Source organism: Scyliorhinus canicula, chromosome 8, assembly GCF_902713615.1.
Source record: "Scyliorhinus canicula chromosome 8, sScyCan1.1, whole genome shotgun sequence".
Classification (NCBI taxonomy): Eukaryota; Metazoa; Chordata; class Chondrichthyes; order Carcharhiniformes; family Scyliorhinidae; genus Scyliorhinus; species Scyliorhinus canicula.
Genome location: NC_052153.1, coordinates 159,883,277 through 159,904,969, shown reverse-complemented (window position 1 = coordinate 159,904,969; position 21,693 = coordinate 159,883,277). Strand labels below are relative to the sequence as shown.

At 49.2% G+C, this 21,693-nt stretch overlaps 1 protein-coding gene across 3 annotated transcripts in view; it reads left to right on the top strand.

Annotated features, from left to right (window-relative positions):
- dmgdh (dimethylglycine dehydrogenase) overlaps nucleotides 1-21,693 on the top strand; it is a 152,976-nt gene that overhangs the window by 20,948 nt on the left and 110,335 nt on the right. For all 3 annotated transcript variants that reach the window (XM_038805559.1, XM_038805560.1, XM_038805562.1), the window contains one exon: nucleotides 4,273-4,477. In XM_038805559.1, coding sequence (XP_038661487.1) covers nucleotides 4,273-4,477 — 205 coding nt within the window. The remainder of the gene's footprint in view (nucleotides 1-4,272; nucleotides 4,478-21,693) is intronic.

The window sequence follows — 21,693 nt, the reverse complement described above, 5'->3', positions numbered from 1 at the left end:
TTGCGAGGCACTTGGAGGCCTTGAGAAAGGAGACGGCGGCCGCATTGAAACCAATGGTGGAGGAGGCAATCGCCCCGGTGAGGGTAGCTGTGGCAAAGACATCGGCCGAGGTGAGAGAGCAGGGCGAGTAGATAAAGGAAGTGGAGGAGGCCGTGACACAGCACAGCGACCAGCTCACCTCGATGATGGGCGAGCCGCGGAGGGTGGTGGAGGTCAACAGAGGACTCTGAGCAAAGCTTGTGCACTTGGAGAACCGCTCAAGACGGTACAATTTGATAATTGTGGGCTTGCCCGAAGGGACAGAGGGCCCAAGGCCAACAGAATACTTCGCTAAAAAGTTGGCGGAGCTGATGGGGGAGGGTGAGAACCCCTCCCAGTACAAGCTGGACTGAGCTCATGAAGTTGTTTTTTCTCCCCCCACTTTGAAAAATTGACTTTGTTTTTCAAAGAAAAAAACGGATTGAAGAAGGACAGGAGGGTGAAGGGAGGAAAAGGGGAAAGAGAAAAAAGAAAGGAAAAACAATACGCTGTTAGAGGATGCGAAAAGCAGCGTCGAAGAAGGGAGGAAATGTGGGCTCGCCGCTGAATGAGAAGACGAGCAAAAGTGCTGACAAGATGGCGGATGCTGAACCGCATGGTGGGGCCGCACTAAGTCATTATGGCCGAAGCCCAAAGTGAACGAGCCGCCAAGAGCAGTAATTATCTGCTTCCAAAAGTTCTGCATGAAGGAGAAGGTGTTAAGCTGGGTGAAGCAGAAGCGTGAAGTGCAGTGGGATGGTGCGGTAGTTTGGATTTACCAGGACTTGATGGTGGAGTTGGCAAAAAGACGAGCGGCGTTTGGGCGAGTGAAGGTGGTACTGTTCAAAAAGGGAGTGCGATTTGGTATGGTATACCCGGCGAAGCTGAGGGTACCGTATGAGGCCAAAGACTTGCATTTCGAGACAGCGGAGGCGGCTGAGGCGTTCGTGAAGGCAAAAGGCTTGGGACAGACGTGAGGAGTAGAGCTGGAAGAGAGACTGTGGACTGTGATTGGGAGCTGGAAAATGTATACTGATGTGTATTGTAATTTACTTCTATTTACATTGTTATAGAGTTCAAGTTAATGGTTGGGTTGATTGGCGTTCTGTGCTGCAACGGTTGTATCTTATTTTAGTGAATTGTATGGGTTGAATTGTTGTTTTTGTTTTTTCTTGCTCTGGGACTGGGTGGGAGGGGACGATATATCTTGGCGGGGGAGCCACCCGCGCTAGCTAACTAAAGTCGGCTAGTGAACGGAGGTGAGGTGAGAAGAGGACTACGGATATGGGAGCCTGGTTAGCAGGTTTCAACGGGCCTATGAGGCGAGCGAGGGATTGATGCTGGGAGATGTTTTTTCAAGAGGAAATGTAGGGGGGTTCTTGGGAGGGGGGGGAAGGGGTTCGATGTTAATAATGGATAGGGGCAGGTCAGGCTTATGGGGCAGGGCCCGGTGGTATGATGATGGTGGATAAGAAGGGTGGGTGAGAGACTCCCAGTTAGGATAGTCACATGGAACGTGAGAGGGTTAGGAGGACCGGTCAAGGGTGCTTGCGCATCTTAAAAGTTTGAAAACCGATGTGCCAATGCTGCAGGAGACTCACTTGGGGGTGAAGGACCAGATGAGACTTAAAAAGGGCTGGGTTAGTCAGGTGTTTCAATCTGGATTTGACGGAAGGGCTCAAGGGTAGCGGTAATGGTCGGCAAAAGGGTACGCTTCCAGATGGAGAAGGTGGTGGCAGATCAGGGGGTTAGATATGTGATTGTGACAGGGGTGCTGGAGGGGAGGTTAGTGGTGCTGTTAAGTGTATATGGTCCCAATTGGGACAATGTGGGATTCGCAAAGAAGGTGTTCGGGGCCATCCCCGACTTGGACACACAAGAACTGATTGTAGGGGGGGACTGGAACTTGGTGCAGGAGCCAAGGTTGAACAGGTCACGGCCGCGCTCGCTGGTCCCATCAGGGGGGGGCGAAGATGCTGGCTGGGCTAATGGTGGAAATGGGAGGGGTGGACCCTGATGAGACCATCAATTCACGCGACACGTGGTTAGAAGCGAACAGTGGTTTTAATCGTCTTACAACAGAGCCTGCCTGTGACGAGATGAACTCTAGATGAACTGGCAGGCAGGCTCACAACAGCAACCTTTATACTTCCGGTTAGGGGGAAGAGCCATGGGCGGAGCCATGGGCGGGGCCAAGGGTGGAGCCCAGTACAAGCTCCTCATCTCCCCCTATGGCTAGAGCCGCGCAACTATACATGATCTAGTACAAGGTACAGGCTCAACACATGTTGTACAATACAGTGTGGATTATTAGTGTTTATAATTCACCACAGACCCTTGGAGGTTTCTGCACCCGAGGGAGCGGGAGTACTCGATTTTCTCAGCAGTCCATAAGCTATACTTGCGGATCGACTTTTTCGTGGTGGGGAAGGCTCTGTTGGCTGGGGTTAAGGGGTCGGAATACATGGCAATTGCAGTGTCAGATCATGCTCCGCATTGGGTGGATATGGGTACTGGAGAAGGGGGTAGCGCAGAGGCCGGGGTGGAAACTGGATGTGGGACTCTTGAGGAACCAAGTGTACTGTGAGAAAATTGAAAAGGTAATTAAGGAATATGTAGGTTTCAACTGTACGGGCGAGGTGTCAAAGGCAGTTGTCTGGGAGGCTCAAAAGGCAGTGGTGAGGGGTGAGGTAATTTTGTTTAAGGCCAGGGTGGACAAAGAGGAGAGGTTGGAGCGGCAGAGGGTAATAGATGAGATGTTGGAGGTAGATAGGAGTTATGCAGAAGATGGGGACCCAGCGAAGCTGGAAAAGAGAAAGGAACTACAGGCGAGCTTCGACCGACTGTCTACCAGGAAGGCGGTGCGCCAACTGAGACGAGCAAGGGGTGCAGTTTATGAACATGGAGATAAGGCATGGAGATGTTAGCAGGTTAGCTCCGGAGGGAAGCAGCGGCAAGGGAAATTCTTCAGGTGAGGGATAGGGCAGGGAAGTTGGCGGTGGCTCCGGAGCTGATTAAGCCAGGGAGGTGGGATGGAAGTTTTCAGAAATGGGAATAGAAGGGGATTAAGACGCTAAAAGATTTGTTTCTTAAGGGTCGGTTTACAGGATTGAGGGAGCTGGAAGCGAAATATGGGCTGGAGCAGGGAGAAATGTTTAGATACATGCAGGTCGAGATTCTTCCAGGAAGGAGATACAGAGTTTCCCGGAGGAACCGGCCTCCACATTGCTGGAGGAGGTGATGACGACAAGGGGACTGGAGAAGGGGGTAGTGTCAGCAGTGTACGGAGCTATTTTAGAAGAGGATAAGGCACCACTGGAAGGGATCAAAGCAAAGTGGGAGGAAGATTTGGGAGAGGTTATAGAGGAGGGCGTCTTGTATGAGGTGTTCCGGAGAGTAAATGCCTCCACCTCATGTGGGCGCTAATCACGTTCATATGTTTTGGTCCTGTCCAAAGCTTGAGGACTACTGGAAGGAGGTTTTTAGGGTAATTTCCAAGGTGGTGCATGTGAAGCTGGACCCGGGTCCCCGGGAGGCCATATTCGGGGTGTCGGACCAGCCAGGGTTGGAAACGGATGCAGAGGCAGATACCGTAGCCTTCGCCTCGTTGATTGCCCGAAGGCGGATCCTGTTGGGATGGAGAGCAGCCTCTCCACCCTGTGCCCTGGCGTGGCGGGGGGGCCTGTTGGAATACTTGACCCTTGAGAAGGTTAAGTTCGAACTGAGGGGAAGCTCGGAGAGGTTCCACAAATCATGGGCACTATTTATTATGCACTTCCAATAACTGGATAACATCGAACATTAGTTGAGGAGGATGGGTTGGAGGGTTGGGGGGAGGGGGGCTGTGTATATTAAGGATGTCTATGGGTAATCCCTGATTCCTTTTTGTCATTTGTTTATGTAAACATGCGGGCTGATGTTTGGGGGTTGGTGGGAGGATGGGATCGTTGTTATTGTTATGGGGATTGACATATCTGTTGCTGATTATTGTTTATTGTTGGTGGGTGTAAATTGGGGAGAAAATGTGAAAAAGGAGGAGAATAAAAATATTTTTTTAAAAACCCGGGCCTCTTGATTACCAGTCTGGTAACATCACCGCTCACTGCCTCCCCTGCTCACTGTGCCTGTCATGAAAAAGAACGATGTTTGTATTGCCTTCGTGAATTACACTTTTCAGAAAATCCCTACACCGGCTGTGAAGCTTTATGTGAAGCATTTTAGATTGACATGACTATGTGATGTATTTTTCTCTAGGTCCTTGCTGGATTATATAATCCTGGAGATGGCCACATTGATCCTTATTCTCTCACCATGGCTTTGGCAGCAGGAGCAAGGCACTATGGAGCAGAGCTGTATTATCCTGCCACAGTCACAGGTCTTTCATCAAGATCTGATGGGACATGGGATGTGGAAACGCCAAATGGAGTTATTCGTGCAAACCGAATTGTGAACTGCGCAGGTATGGTACTGTCTCCAAAGAATAATTAGAAATTGGAATGTAAACATGTAAACTGCTGGGCTTCACAGTATTTTGGGCAGATTTGCTTAAAATGGCAACATGAGAGAATGTTCGACAGTCTATTCATCTGAGTTTGTGCACTGCCAGCAAAGTAAATTCTCAAGGCCCTGAAAATGTGCCGGTCAGTGATCTCGATACTCATGTTCTGATTGATCCACCGGGAAAACCACCATCTCTTTTTTTGTAAAAATATGCTTTACTGGTATATTTCAAAATGGCTATTACACAATAACGTGCGGGTTCTCTACAAACACCATGTTGCACTCTTGAGGCTCTTCAATACAGTCAAAGAAACATTACATACATTTCAAAATGGTAATTACAAATGGTGCAATTGGACTTAAGTTGTCTACCCAGATCAGGTTGTACTCTGAGGTGTTCAGTGTAAGTGTGATACATATAATATTCACTGAATACATTTAATGTGAGTCATTCAGCCCAGGCGAAACCACCATCTCTAATCCCACTAGAATATTCTCCTGATAGGCACCTGCGCTAAGGACATATCCTGGGTGCCTGCCTTCTCCTGGAGGCCACACATCAGTGCTTTGCTGGTTTGTTACCTCATCAGAAAGAAAGGCACATGCTCCCTCTATCTCTTAAGTGCAACATGTTGAAAAATATAAAAGGCGGGATTCTCTGGTCGGTGATGCTGAAATCGCGTTCGGCGATCAGCCGGAGAATCCCTGTAAGCGCTGAAATCGGGGGGCAGCGCCACTTTTACGATGCTCTGTCCCCTCAAGCCGTCAGCACGGCCTCAGGATGTCACCTGAGGCCCTTCCCCCGATGCTCTGCCCCCGATGGGCCGTGTTCCCCAAGTCGTGGAACACTTGTCCTATTTATTTTGTGAACCCGGCGTGGCAGCTGTGGACTGAGTCCAGTGCTGCCACAGTCGGGGTGGGGGGGAGGCGTTCCGCAGGCAGGGTACTTCATCGGGGGCTGGGGTGACTGGTGTGGGGTGGTCCGGGGGTGGCGAACCTGGTCAAAGGGGGGCAGTTTTTGGCAGGCTGAGTCCGCGCATGGCCGGTGCTATGTTGCACGACGCGGCTGCTGCAGGCCGCGGCCGTCCGCATGTGCAGCCTCGGACTCGGCAATTCTCAGGCCGTATCCGCAGGTGAAGCCAAGGGCTTCACGCTGTGAGCCTGCTAGTCCCTCCACCAAGGTTCGATGCAACTGTTGCGCTGTTTTGTCTGCCGTAAAACGCCACCGTTCCCGCTCCTGTGGCAGCACTAAGTCTTCGAATCGGAGAATCCAGCCCATAGTTTGAGGGTTCAGTACATAATCCATTTCTGGCCTTCCAAAGTGAGTCTCAGAATTACCATTTGACTGTCCAGTTTGCCTTTTCTAATTGAATGCAGTGGCCACCAATCCTAATCTGGCAGAACCTGCTACTCGGTCAGGAAAATGGGACCGCTCAATGCAGGAAGCTCCGAGCTCTTCCTACTCTGCCTCTACGCCCTCCTTTGATAGGGGTGGAGATTCCACGACAAACAAACAAAACACGTGTGGAAATGCTGACAGCCATCTCTGGTCTAGTTTCTGGCAGACCTGCTGGGGAAAATGGCGAGGGTTTGTCACCAAAGTCAAGAAATTTTACATTCTCTTTTTTGGAAATTGGTTATTTTGGAAGAAAATTTTCAAGTGTATGTGTTGGTACATCTAATGAAGCCCTTTCATTCATTGTGATTTGAAATTGGAAAAGCAGGTGCAATTTTAAAAAAATTTGATTTTACGTTGAGTTATGAGCGATGGTCACTTTAATCCAGTAATCAGAGCAGATTGATACAGTATCATCATTACTGGCGAAGTGATGTCAACTTGTAGTGGATCATGAGTAAATGTATTCTTATTAATGGAATGTCAGTACTTTTATTTAAATAGATTATTCAGTAGCAATTATAATGCAACCTTTCATATTTTACTCCCTGGGCTTTCAATTTCATTCCAGCACAATGACACAAATGCAGTTTCCATTGATGCCAATAGGAGTATCTGCAGTGGCCATAGTAATTTATCAGGCCTGATAAAAGATTTCAGCTCTGCTCTATTTCATGGGGTTGGCGCCTCCTCGATGGCCTTCCCATTATTCTCCCCGGGATGTAGGCCTTTCTTATCTACCCGGTACTCTCGGAAGATCACTTTGCCTGCTTTCACATTTCTCTCTCTTGAGACGTACGCCTGCATTGGGAAATTGCCTCAAGACCTCCTCCAAGTTTGCGAGGTCCTCTTGTTCAGTGGCCCCTGTGATTAATACGTCATTGAGATATACTGCCACCCTCGGCAACCCTTGGAGAATATTTTCCACTTTTAAAGATGGCATGGCACGCTTAAAGGTGGCACATGCCGAAAAGACTCTGAAGGTCAGGCGTGTATATTCGTACAGGCCCTTCGATGAGGCGTGTATATTCGTACAGGCCCTTCGATCAGGCGTGTATATTCGTACAGGCCCTGATGAGTGTTAATTGTGACGTACTTTCTGGATGTTTCATCTAGTTCGAGCTCGAGGTAGATGTGGCTCATATCCAGTTTCATGAAGGTCTGACCACTTGCGAATTTGGCATGCAAATCCTCTATACGTGACCTGAGCCTCACTCTATAAGGTCTCCGCCTCGGTCTCCGGCCGCTGTACTGTATCATTAGCCAGGTCTATTTCCAGATCTTAAAGTAAGGGAACACTTAGGAAGCAGCGATCATAATATGGTTGAGTTCAGTCTGCAGTTTGAAAGAGAGAAGGCAAAATTGGATGTAATGGTGTTACAGTTAAACAAAGGTAATTACGAGGGCATGAGAGAGGAACTGGCGAAAATCGACTGGAAGCAGACCCTAGTGGGGAAGACAGCAGAGCAAAAATGGCAGGAGTTTGTATGCATAATTGAGGACACTGTACAGAGGTTCATCCCCAAGAAAAGAAAGATTATCCGGGGAGGGATTAGACAGCCATGGCTGACAAAGGAGGTCAGGAAATGTATCAAAGAAAAAGAGAGATCCTATAAAGTGGCCAAAAGCACTGGGAAATCAGAAGATTGGGAAGGCTACAAAAACAAACAGAGGTTAACAAAGAGACAAATAAGGAAGGAGAGGATCAAATATGAAGGCAGGCTAGCCAGTAATATAAGAAATGTTAGTAAAAGTTTCTTTTAATACATAAGAAACAAACGACAGGCCAAAGTAGACATTGGGCCAATTCAAACAGATTCCGGAAGGCTAGTGATGGGAGACGAGGAAATGGCTGGAGAACTTAATAAGTACTTTGCATCTGTCTTCACAGTGGAAGACATGAGTAATATCCCAAAAATTATAGAGGGTCAGGGGGCTGAGTTGAGTATGGTTGCCATTACAAAAGAGATGGTGCTAAAAAAGCTAAAAGGTCTTAAAATTGACAAATCTCCTGGCCCCGATGGGCTACACCCTAGAGTTCTGAGAGAGGTGGCTGAAGAAATAGCGGAAGCGTTGGTTGAGATCTTTCAAAAATCACTGGAGTCAGGGAAAGTCCCGGACGATTGAAAGATCGCTGTTGTAACCCCCTTGTTCAAGAAAGGATCAAGACAAAAGATGGAAAATTATAGGCCAATTAGCCTAACCTCGGTTGTTGGTAAAATTCTAGAATCGATCGTTAAGGATGAGATTTCTAATTTCTTGGAAGAGCAGGGTCGGATTAGAACAAGTCAACATGGATTTAGTAAGGGGAGGTCGTGCCTGACGAACCTGTTAGAATTCTTTGAGGAGGTGACAAGTAGGTTAGACCAGGGAAACCCAGTGGATGTGGTCTATCTGGATTTCCAAAAGGCCTTTGATAAGGTGCCACACAGGAGGCTGCTGAGTAAGGTGAGGGCCCATGGTGTTCGAGGTGAGCTACTGGCATGGGTTGAGGATTGGCTGTCTGACAGAAGGCAGAGAGTTGGGATAAAAGGTTCTTTTTCGGAATGGCAGCCGGTGACCAGCGGTGTCCCACCGGGTTCAGTGTTGGGGCCACAGCTGTTCACCATATATATTAATGATCTGGATGAAGGGACTGGGGGCATTCTAGTGAAGTTTGCCGATGATACGAAGTTAGGTGGTCAGGCAGGTAGTGCTGAGGAAGTGGGGAGGCTGCAGAAGGATCTAGACAGTTTGGGAGAGTGGTGCAGGAAATGGCTGATGCAATTCAACGTGAGAAAATGTGAGGTCTTGCACTTTGGAAAAAAGAATCCAAGCATAGACTACTTTCTAAACGGTGAGAAAATTCATAATGCCAAAGTACAAAGGGATCTGGGAGTGCTAGTCGAGGATTCCCTAAAGGTAAACATGCAGGTTGAATCTGTGATTAAGAAAGCGAATGCAATGTTGTCATTTATCTCAAGAGGGTTGGAATATAAAAGCAGCGATGTGCTACTGAGCCTTTATAAGGCTCTGGTTAGGCCCCATTTGGAGTACTGTGTCCAGTTTTGGGCCCCACATCTCAGGAAGGACATACTGGCACTGGAGCGTGTCCAGCGGAGATTCACGCGGATGATCCCTGGAATGGCGGGTCTAACATATGATGAACGGCTGAGGATCCTGGGATTGTTTTCATTGGAGTTTAGAAGGTTAAGGGGAGATCTAATAGAAACTTACAAGATAATACATGGCTTAGAAAGGGTGGACGCAAAGAAACTGTTTCCGTTAGGCGAGGAGACGAGGACCCGTGGGCACAGCCTTAGAATTAGAGGGGGTAAATTCAGAACAGAAATGCGGAGACATTTCTTCAGCCAGAGAGTGGTGGGCCTGTGGAATTCATTGCCGCGGAGTGCAGTGGAGGCCGGGACGCTAAATGGCTTCAAGGCAGAGATAGATAAATTCTTGATGTCGCGAGGAATTAAGGGCTACGGGGAGAATGCTGGTAGGTGGAGTTGAAATGCCCATCAGCCATGATTGAATGGCGGAGGGGACTCGATGGGCCGAATGGCCTTACTTCCACTCCTATGTCTTATGGTCTTATAGGTCCTCAGTGGATATCCGTTATTCCCCAAGAGCCAGCCGCCCAAGCTGCGATGGTCCTCGAAGAGTCTGGAGTGACCAACTGCCTCAGGATGTAGCTATTGTAGACACTCTCTGGGAAGCGTGCACACATTATCTTCATCGAGTGGTTGCACATGAGCTGTATGTGCAGGGAGTGGAGCCCCTTTCTGTTGATGTGGTCACTCCCAGATGGCCCGGTGAGCGTAGGGCAACACGCGTGGCATCTATTGCCCAGGCATCTTGCTGGGCTTGGTCCATGTCAAAGATGATGTAGTTTTCCTCCCAGGCATTCCGTGTCCTCAGGGATGCACCTGTGGGCTGTGGACTGGGAGATACCACACAGGGCCCCGCTCGAGTCCTGGAATGATACTGAGTTGTAAAGGTTCAGAGCTGCGGTGATCTTGACGGCTACCGGGAGCAGGTGTCCCCCTCCTCTACATGGAGCCAAGTCCGTGGGGACATGGCACAGGTCCCGCAACCCCCCCAGCCGAGGGTCCTCCACCTCCCGCTGAGCACTGGAGTGGCATACCCAGCGCCCCCGAGCTCTTTGCCTCTGAGCAAAGGTGGCTACTCACCTCCTCGGCTCTCCACAGAGGCCCTTCCGCCAGATTCACGTTTTTTCAAAAGGAATACTATTCGACGCCAGCGTGACCACCTGCTGGGGAGGCTGCTGAATCACGTTGGCCATTGGACAAGGGATGGCTCTTGTTAATTGTATGGAAATAGGGCTTAAGTGGAGATAATTGGTTTCTCACCACGCTACAGCGAGATCTCGATTTCGCCTATGGGAGCGGGCTGGTTACATCACAAACTGTTTGGCGCCTGGCCCGGTTCTTGTTTTTGGCGTCTCCCGCTATTCACCGGCCTCGTTTCGCTTTAGCAAGGGAGTAACGAGGCCGGAGAATTGCGCCCAATGTTTCGATTTCATATGACAAGTCATCAGAGCTAAACGGCTAATTTTGGTTTAAATATTATTTATTTCACTTCATGTTTTGGGAGTCACCCTGATTGCACCACCTTTTGCTTGTAATAACAGTGACCAATAGCACTTCTGAGCTCGTACACGAGGTCAGTTGGGTGCTAGAACTGGTTACAGTTGTTCCCAGATGTGATACCGTCAATTCACTGTGAGACCGTGAGAACGAGTCAACATTAGACTTTAATATCCATGAACTCACCTGCCAGAGTCAGCTGTACAAATGAGTACCACCCACAGGTGGCTGGACTATATATGGCCCCGGTGAGGGCGGAGCCAGAGGCGGAGCACACCGAGGTTCCAGTACAGTACCTGGAAGTAGCCCGTATCATCATTTTCAGGTCATGGGTCACATTATTATACCGACAGTACAGACAGTTCATGCATTAGGTGAAGTACATTCACCCCCTGTTAAAAAAATCAAGTCCAGTGGGGGTGACGTGGGGTCATTAGAGATTCAGTCTGTCTGGAGACTGGATCGATCTTTTAGACCTCCTCAGCTTTGGCGATGCAGCGGGCACGGTCGTTGCCGATGGTGACTCCAGGGGTGTCGTGTCTGGAGCTTGAGCCTCAGTCCGGCTTGTCGGAGATGGTTGGGGGTGGGGGTAGGCAGAGGGTGGTGGGTGGCAGAAGTGCCGGTGCGGGCCAAGACAGGAGACCCAGGGGGGGTGTAAGGGGCACAGGGGGTGGCTGTAGGCAGCGGGGAGGGGGGCATGTTGGCAGGGGAACCGGCTGGCGCTAGATCTCGTAGGGAGACCGTATTGTGCCGTCCGTCCTGGTGCGTGATGTAGGCATACTGGGGTGGCATGCAGCAGCTGGACCCTCTCGACCAGGGGGTCGGTCTTATAGCTCCTCATGTGCCACCGGAGAAGGACAGGTCCCGGAGTTGTCAGCCAAGATGGAAGCGAGACCCCGGAGATGGACTTCCTAGGGAAGATAAACAAACGATCGTGAGGGGTCTCGTTCGTGGCTGTGCAGAGGAGTGATCTAATGGAGTGGACGGCGTCGGGGAGGACCTCCTGCCAGTGGGGGGTCGGGATACTTCTTGACCGGAGGGCCAGAAGGACGGCCTTCCATACTGTTGTGTTCTCCCTCTCCACCTGTCCGTTTCCCTGCGGGTTATAGCTGGTAGTCCTGCCCGAGGCGATGCTTTTGCTGAGCAGGTACTGACACAGCTCACCGCTCATGAACGATGTGCCCCGGTCGTTGTGGATGTAAGCAGGGAAACCGAACAGTGTGAAGATGCTGTGCAGTGCCTTTATTACAGTGGCCGAGGTCATGTTGGGGCAGGGGACTGCGAAGGGGAAGCGGGAGTACTCGTCGACGACGGTTAGAAAGTATATATTACGGTTGGTGAAGGAGAGGGGCCCTTTGAAGTCCATGCTCAGACACTCAAAGGGCTGGGAGGCCTTTACCAGGCGGGCCTTGTCTGGCCGGTAGAAGTGCGGTTTGCACTCCGCGCAGACCTGGTAGTCCCTGGTCATGGCCTTGACCTGCTCGGTGGAGAAGGGCAAATTGCGGGCCTCAATAAAGTGGGTCAGCCGGGTGACCCTCGGGTGACAGAGGTCATTGTGCATAGCCCGAAGTCGGCCATCTTGCGCGCTGGCGCATGTGCCGTGGGACAGGGCATCTGGGGGCTTGTTGAGCTTCCCAGGACGATACTTGATATCGTAATTGTAGGTGGATAGTTCGATCCTCCACCTCAGGATTTTGTCATTTTTTATTTTGCCCCGTTGGGCTGCAGGATAGGATGCAGAGCCGGGCTGAGAAGTGGCAGATGGAGTTTAACCCTGACAAGTGTGAGGTTGTCCATTTTGGAAGGACAAATATGAATGCGGAATACAGGGTTAACGGTAGGGTTCTTGGCAATGTGGAGGAGCAGAGAGACCTTAGGGTCAGTGTTCATAGATCTTTGAAAGTTGCCACTCAAGTGGATAGAGCTGTGAAGAAGGCCTATGCTGTGCTAGCGTTCATTAGCAGAGGGATTGAATTTAAGAGCCGTGAGGTGATGATGCAGCTGTACAAAACCTTGGTAAGGCCACATTTGGTGTACTGTGTGCAGTTCTGGTCGCCTCATTTTAGGAAGGATGTGGAAGCTTTGGAAAAGGTGCAAAGGAAATTTACTAGGTTGTTGCCTGGAATGGAGAGAAGGTCTTACGAGGAAAGGTTGCAGGTGCTAGGCCTTTTCTCATTAGAACGGAGAAGGATGAGGGGCGACTTGATAGAGGTTTATAAGATGATCGGGGAATAGATAGAGTAGACAGTCAGAGACTTTTTCCCCGGGTGGAACAAACCATTACAAAGGGACATAAATTTAAGGTGAATGGTGGAAGATATAGGGGGGATGTCAGAGGTAGGTTCTTTACCCAGAGAGTAGTGGGGGCATGAAATGCACTGCCTGTGGAAGTAGTTGAGTCGGAAACATTAGCGACTTTCAAGCGGCTATTGGATAGGTACATGGATTACGGTAGAATGATGGGATGTAGATTAATTTGTTCTTAATCTAGGATAAAAGTTCGGCACAACATCGTGGGCCGAAGGGCCTGTTCTGTGCTGTATTTTTCTGTGTTCTATGTTCTAATATACAGCAATGATTTGGATGCGGGAACAGAATGTAACATTTCCAAGTTTATTGACAACACAAAACTTGGTTGGAATGTGAGTGGCGAGGAGGATGTTAAGAGGCTTCAAGACCATTGAGACAGGTTGAGTAAGTGGGAAAATACATGGCAGATGCAGTATAACGTGGATAAATGTGAAGTTATCTACTTCGGACTGGGAAACAGAATGGCAGAGTATTATTTAATTGGTGATGGATTGGGAAATGTTGACGTAAAAAGGGACCTAGTTGTCCTTGTACACCAGTCACTGAAGGAAAGCATGCAGGCAAAACAAGGAATTGGGAAGGCAAATGGTATGTTCGCCTGCATTGCAAGAGGATTTGAGTACAGGGGCTGGGATGTCTGACTGAAGATTTACAGAGGCTTGCTGAGACCAAAGCTGGAGTATTGTGTTCAATTTTGGTCTCCTTATCTGAGAAACAATGGGTGAAATTCTCCGCCCCCCACGACGGGTGGGAGAATAGCGGGAGGGCCTTCCCGACATTTTTGCCGCCCTCCCGCTATTCTCCCGCCCCCCCGCCGAAGTCCCGACCCGAATCGCTGCCGCCGTTTTTTTACGGCCGGCAGCGATTCTCAGCTGTTAGATGGGCCGAAGTCCCAGCCCTTTCCGCCGTTTTTACGAACGGCAAACACACCTGGTCTTGCCGTTCGTAAAAATGGCGTCACAAACTCGCTATTAATAACCATGGCACCGATTGGCACGGCCGTACCACGGCCATGCCAAGGGTGCCATGGGCCCGCGATCGGTGGGCACCGATCGCGGGCAGCGGGCCCGATGCCCGCGCACTACTTGTCCTTCCGCCGGCCCGCAGTATCCATTCGCGGGGCGGCTGAGGGGCAACCCGGCCCGCGCATGCGCGGGTTTCGCGCAAAAACGCGATGACGTCACCCGCGCATGTGCGGGTTGGAGTCTTCCGAACTGTGTATGCGCGGCTGACGTCATATGACGCGTCAGCCGGCGCTAACTCCGGCAAGCGGGCTTAACGATTTTCTTTAAGCCCATCTTGCCGGAGCCTACGGCGTCGGGCTGCTAGCCCCGACCGGGGACCAGAATCGGTCCCCGGTCGGGAAGGGGCGCGCTGCCGTAAAACCCGCCTGGTTTACGCCAGCTTTACGATTTCTCCCGTTTTGGGAGAATCTCGCCCAATATGCTTGCCAGAGAAGGAGTGCAGCAAAGGTTGACCAGACTGATTCCTGGGATGGTTGGATTGCCGTGTGAGGCGAGGTTGGGCCGACTGGGCCTGAACTCACTGGAGTTTAGAAGAATGAGAGGAAATCTCATTGAAGCAAATAAAATTCTGTCAGGGCTGGACAGACTGTATGCTGGGGACCCGAGAACAAGGGGTCACAGTCTCAGGATACAGGGTAGATCATTTAGGACTGAGATGAAGAAAAACGTCTTCACTCAGAGGGTGGTAAACCTGTGGAATTCTCTACTACAGGAGGCTGTGGAGGCCAAGTCACTGAATATACTTAATAAGAAAATAGATTTATAGATTCAAAAGATGTCAAAGGGTATGGGGAGAGCGGGAGAGTATGTCGTTGAGATAGAGGATGGGCCATGATCATATTGAATGGTGGAGCAAGTGCAAGGGGCCGAATGGTCTGCTACTGCTATTTTCTACGTTTCTGTTTACTTTTCTCACTTTGGAGCTCATAGGTTAATCTCTGTTCCTGGTATGGAACCTGTCTGTTCTACTGTAAAGACAGGCACAAAATACTTGTTCATTGCCTCTGCCATTTCCTCCTACTTCATGACGGTTTCTCCTGTTTCTTCTTCTGAGGGACATTTACTTGAGCTGCTCTCTTCCTTTTTGTAAACTTTTTATAAACTTATAAAAGCTCTTACACTTGTCAAAAGTGCTCAGTCAGAATGTACTTGGTGATAGATGACAGTAAGTTTCCCACAACTGATGTTAAAATGACAGGTTGGTATGTACCTGTTTCTTCCTCCCTACCTTGATAAACAACGGAGTGACACTTGCAATTTCCCAGTGCAAAGGCACAATTCCCCGATTGATAAAGCATTGGAAAATTATGATTAATGCATCTTCAATTTCCTTACCTATTACATTAATACCCCGGGGTGGAAAACATCAGGTCTGGAGATTTGTCTATATTAAACGTCATTATTTTTTCCATTACCATCTTTCAAAACTTATATTAAATTCACTTACCGCCTCTGTTTTACTTATTCCATGATTCCTTGTGACGACTGGTATTTTATCTTTGTCCTACACTGTGAAATTGGATGAAAAAATATTTGGTTCATATTCGGTTGCCATTTCCTTGTTGTTAATTATCATTTTACCTGCAGCTGCCTTTAATGGACCTCTCATTCTAGCTGCACATTCATGGAGAAGAAACCGTTCCTGTTTATGGCATTGAGAAGATTGCCTTATGGGGCTCTGAGTGTGATGTGCCTTCCATTAATTGCTCCTTGCACCTTCTGGGAACTTGTCTGTAAATGACATAGCTCTCTTTCTTTAGTTTTAATGGTATGACCTGCCCTGAAGGAGCATTTGTGATCTTCATTATACAATGCCTGACCATTAAGGCAAAGGACACCAAATGCTCGTGAGAGAGGTTCTAGTGACAAAGTAATTTATGGCAGTGATATCTTTGACCTTGAACGCAGTGACTTGTTCTGATGGAGGTGGACTGCAGCAAGCAGCTTACAAACCACTCCAAAAATCTCTTGGGGAAGGTGCAGTCTGAAGCAATAATGTGCAGACATCTAAGTAATTAGGACAGGTTTGTGCATGCTACCATGGAGAGGAGCTATTAGATACAACAGAGCGGCTTTCCAGGTCACTTCAGGGAGCAGTTAAGAGTTAACCATGTTGGTGTGTGACTGGATCCACGTATAAGCCAGATCAGGTAAGGACAGCAGATTTCCTTCCATTTAGGACATCAGCGAACCAGTTGAATATTAATGACTATCTCATAGGTATTTATGAGGAAATTTATTGCTCCACTCTGGTGAACGGGGCTTTGGGGACCTAATATAGCTGTGCACTGCAGAGTAAGATATGCAGTGGAATATTCTAAATCATTAGTTTGGCTTCAGTTGGATTATCGTGATCAATTCTGGCCACCATTAGAAAGGGCATAAAATGCCTTGGATCGGGAACAGAGGAGATTCACCAGGATGTGATCAATGATTATGTACTTTGGTTTTAAGGAATGGTTGGAAAAGCTGGGACTGCTCTGGTTGAAATAGAGAAGTTTAAGATTTATCTAATAGAGGTTTGTTTTGAGTGGATAGAGTAAAAAAAATTCCCTCTGGAGGGTAGGTTAATAACCAAAGGCCACGGACTTAAAATGATGGGAAACGATCCAGAGAGGAGATGAGTAGAAATGTTTTCATGCTGAGAGTTTCTGAGACCTGGAACACTGCACTTGAAAAGGGAGTGGAAGCTGATTCCATAGTTTGGGAAAGGAGTTGGTCAGGCACTTAGGGATGAGCAACGTGCCGGGTTATGGACAAAGCATGGGGACCTGGGACTAAGAACGATTTCTCTTTCAAAGAGCCAGCATGGTCATGGTAGTCTGAGTCGCCTCTTTTTGTGCTGTACATTTCTCTGGTTCTTTGATGTTCTCAGTAACAACTTGAAATGATCGAGTAGTGAAAAAATTCAGGGCTGGGCTGACTTTGAGAGCCACTGGCAAGGTTTGGTCAACCAGGCCCCGCTATGGAAGGTTACGGTGATCTGCAACATCCTGCCTAGAGAAATGCAGCCTCCTCAGATAAGTCCTAAGAGGTTACTCTTTGTTAATCCCCTTTGTCCTTATTATGTTCCAATGCAAGCTTACAGCTTTAATTGATTTCTTCTGAAATATCCAGCTACTACAGTTGGTTAGGCCACAACTAGAGTATTGTGTGCAGTGCTGGAAACCACATTATAGGAGAGATGTGATAGCACTGGAAAGGGTGCAGAGGCAGTTGACTAGGATGCTGCTCCACACTCTACCCATTTTCCAGTCTACCTTAGGGTAATTTAAATATCCAACTATCACAACCCTACTTGCCCTGCAGATTTCCATAATCTGCCTCCAAATGCTCTCTTCCACTTCCTCTCCACTATTAGGAGGTCTATTGTAAATACCAAACAAGGTCACTGCTCCCTTCCTGTTTCTCACCCTCAAGCATATTGATTCTAATTCAGGAACTGCATCTCGTTCAAGGGCTATGATACCATCTTTGACCAAGACTTACCCATCCTGTTCCGACTAAAACCCTTAGAACCCGGGTGTTAAGTATTCAGTCCAGTTCTGGCTTGAGCTATGTTTCTGTCAATGCTACGATGTCATATGCCCCTAAGGCAATTTCTGTTTCCAGTTCCCCGATTGTGTTCACTATACTCGGTGCATTTACATACATACAATATAACCCTGCCTTTATCTCTTTCTTGCCCTTTGGGAGACGACCATTTCTTTCTCCATTGTCAACACTCAAGCCTTCTCTCACTTCCTTTTCCCCATTCTCCCTTGATAGAGGAATCAATGACCTGGGGGCATAGATATAAGGTAACGGGCAGGGGGTTGAGAGGGGACTTGAAGAAAGCCTTTTCACCCTGAGGAAGGTGGGAGTCTCAAACTAACTGCCTGAAAGGGTGGTGGAGGCAGAGACCCTCATAACATTTAAAAAGTATTTAGATGTGCATTCATGACTGTGGACCAAGTGCTGAGAAATGGGATTAGAATATTTAGGTGGTTGTTTCTGACCGGCACAAATGTGATAGATCGATGCGCCTTTTCTGTGCTGTAGACCACTACGACTCTACAGGTGGTGACTGCTCTTTCTATTCCATGTCCCTCCCTCAAAATGTAGCTATGGTTTGCTCCGTTTAATAGGAACATCGCATCAGAAATACGCCGTTTGACCTCTAGGGCCTGTTCTGCCATTCAGTAAGATCATGTGATAGCACGGTGGCACGGTGGTTAGCACTGCTGCCTCACAGCTCCAGGGTCCTGGGTTCAATTTCGGCCTTGAGTGACTGTCTGTGTGCACTTTGCACTTTCTCCTCATGACTGCGTGGGTTTCCTCCGGGTGCTCCGGTTTCCTCCCACAATCCAAAGATGTACAGGTTAGGTGGATTGGCCATGCTAAAATTCTCCCTTCAAAGATGTGGAGGTTAGGTAGGGTTAGGGGGATTGGGCCTGGGTAGGGTGCTCTTTCAGAGAGTTGGTGCAGACTCAATGGGCTGAATGGCCTCCTTCTGCACAGTAGGGAATCTATGCCTGATCCATACCCTGCTGCCTATCTCCTGCTTTAACTCCATATCCGTTAATATCCTGGGCGAGCAAACAATCTATCGATCTCAGATTTAAAATTAATAATTGATCACAAATTTTGTGGGAGAGCCACAGTTCTACCATCCTCTGGGGAAAATAAATGTTTCCTAGCTTCTCACCTGAATGAACTGGCTCTGATTTTAAGGCTTATTATCATCGACTCCCACTCCAGCTGAAAATGGTTCTTTCTACCTTACCAATTCCCTTCTAAACCCGAAAAGCCCGAATCAAATCACCCCTTAAGCTTCTTTAGTAGTCACAGAGGAGTCTGGTTCGTGAGCGAAGAAAAAACTATTCATTGTTTAAGCAAACTATGTACAAACAACGTTCAGGTCCCAGCCGTGTCTACCCTACCTCAGCTCCTATCTGAACTGGCTTTTATGTTAGAGTCCATTAGTCTACTGATAAGGTCCCGTCTCTCATCGGCAAAGTTTGTTTTCCATGAGGCTCACAAAGAGACTAATCGGCCCTTCTCTGTAGGTCTCCTGTGGGTTATAACATCTCTCCCCCCCCCCCCCCAACCCCCAAAGTGCGAAGACCCTTTCGCGCGAGGTGGAGCAGGAGGGTGCCTGACAGGGAGGTCTGTTTAGCAACTGGCTCCTCCGGAGGTGTTTGGAGTAATGCTGGTCTCCTGCTGCTGAGGTGGTCCACATGTTTCTTCATTGTTTGGTCTCGTGTGGGATCTTGATATGAGACAGGTCTGGCTTGCCGTATTCTTGTCCCAGGATCCCATCTGGCACTGTCGCCGAGGTTAACGGATATAAACTGCGTCACCTGGTCCGAACCGTCTGGTCCGCATTCGCTTTTCTGGCTACGCTCCCTCTTTCTCCTGACTGCACCGCATCTTCCCGCCACGTTCCTGGGAATGTGACGCTGAGCCAGGTCTGGAGACGCCTGCCCATCAAATATCCTGCCAGTGCCATGCTGGTCGCGGCATGTGGGGTGGTGCGGTAGCAAGACAGAAATCTAGCCAGCTGTGTTTCCATGGACCCCAATGTCTGCTTTTTTAAGCCCCGTTTTAAAGTTTGCACTGCCCTTTCAGCCATTCTGTTTGAGGCTGAGTGGTGTGAATGTGTCGCAAACTTTTGGCCTTCATAAAACCCCCAAACTCCTCGCTGGTAAAGGGGGTTATCCGTGACCAGCACCTCCGGAATGCCATGTTTGCTAAATGAGAGTCGATGCTTCTCAGTTGTCACCCTTGATATAGTGGACGACATCTTGTGGACCTCAAGCCACATAGAATGAGCATCTACAGTGATCAGAAACATGGATCCCAGGAAAGGACCGGCAAGGTCGACACTGAGCTGCACCCAAGGCCGGCCGGCTGAAGGGACGCAGCGGGCGGGAGCTTCTGCTCTTGTCAGGCAGTGCACTGGTGTGTCGTTCTGTTTCCCCCACCTAGGCCAGGCCACCAGACGTAACTGCGGGTGCGCATTTCCATATTCGAAACACCTGAATGCCTGTTGTGCAGATCTCGTAGTGTGGGGTTCTGACCCTGGCGAGGGGCCACAATGCCATCCTCGACGCTGAACTCCGATATCTTGGTTGAAAAGGCCCGTAATTCCTCGGGCAACCTCCGGTGCTGACCTCCCTATAACACAATGTGGCGGACTTTGGACAATAGGAGTCTTTCTACATCCACTTGTGGATCTGGACCACAGTGACTGGCAAAGTATCCATGAAATACAGCGTGACGAGGACTTTGTCGGCCTTAAGAGGAGGTGGTAGGCTTGTTGGCAGTGGGAGTCTACTTAACACGTCGATGATCGTAATCTGTGTGCCTGGCCGTGCTCGATCGTATATTCGTACATCACTATTAATTGGGCCCACCTCAGAATCCTTGTGAACGGTCTCAGTGGGATCTCCTTGTCTTCTTTAAAGAGACCCAATAACGGATTGTGGTCTGTCAGGATGGTAAAACGACGCAATACCTTGGTAGATGACCTCCCTGGCGTGGAAGATACACTTTCTCCTTTTGAGGCAGACGCCCTTCTCCGAAAAGAGGAGGAAAACCTCATCTAAGCTGCGGAGACAGGCTGCGTCCAGGGAAATATTGAAGATACGGGCTGGGGATGTGGTGTCAGAGCCAGGGAAGATAAATGAGGCATTTAGGGAGTACTACCAGGGACTTTATGAGACGGACCTGGGAGGCGAGGAGGGGGGCACGGGCGGTTTCTGGACGAGCTGGAATTTCCCCAGGTGGCGGAAGCACAGAGGCAGGCATTGGAGGAGCCCCTGGGGCTGAGGGAGGTGCTGGATAGTATCAGGGGTATGAAGTCAGGGAAGGCCCCTGGGCCGGATGGGTACCTGGCGGAATTCTACAAGGAATTTGCGACGGACCTGGCACCATATCTGCTGGAGTGTTTAATGAAGCACTGGAGAAGAGGGAGTTGCCGGAGACGATGATGCAGGCAGTAATCACACTGATTCCGAAAAAGTGGAAAGACCAGGTGGAATATGGGTTGTATAGGCCCATATCACTATTGAACACGGATATGAAAGTATTGGCTAAGTTGCTGGCGGGGAGGAATGTGTCCCCGGGGTGGTGGCAGAAGACCAAACAGGCTTCGTGAAGGGCAGGCAGCTCACGAATAATCTAAGACGGCTGTTGAATGTGGTGATGAATCCATCGAGAGCTCTGGTACCGGAGATGGTGGTGTCCATGGACCCGGAGAAGGCATTTGATCGGATGGAGTGGTGTTACATGTTCGAGGTTTTGGGAAGGTTTGGGTTTGGGCTGAGATTTGTGGCATGGATACAGTTGCTGTATGTGGCGCCAAGAGCGAGGATGAATGATATGAGCTCACAAAGCTTTGACTTACACAGGGGTACGAGGCAGGGGTGCCCGCTGTCAGCGCTGCTGTTTGCGCTGGCCATAGGGCCATTGGCGATGGCTCTCAGGGGGTCGGCAGAGTGGTGACGGATTATGAGGGGACAGAGGGAGCATCAGGTGTTGCTCTATGCCGATTACCTCTTGCTGTATGTTTTGAATTCATTGGAGAGTATGGGAAGGATTATGGGCCTGTTGGGGAGGTTTGGAGGGTACTCAGGGTGCAAGCTGAATGTAGGGAAAAGCAAGGTATTCCCGATGAATAAGCTGGCACAGCGGGCTAATTTAGGGGGGATGCCGTTTACGGTAGCGAGGGAATGGACGGGGCTCCTTAAGTGGAACTTAACGAAGCTGGTGGAAAAAGCCAGGAAGGATCTTAAGAGGTGGGAGACACTGCACTTAACGTTGGTGGGGAGGGTCCAAGTGGTGAAAATGAATATTCTGCCGAGGTTCT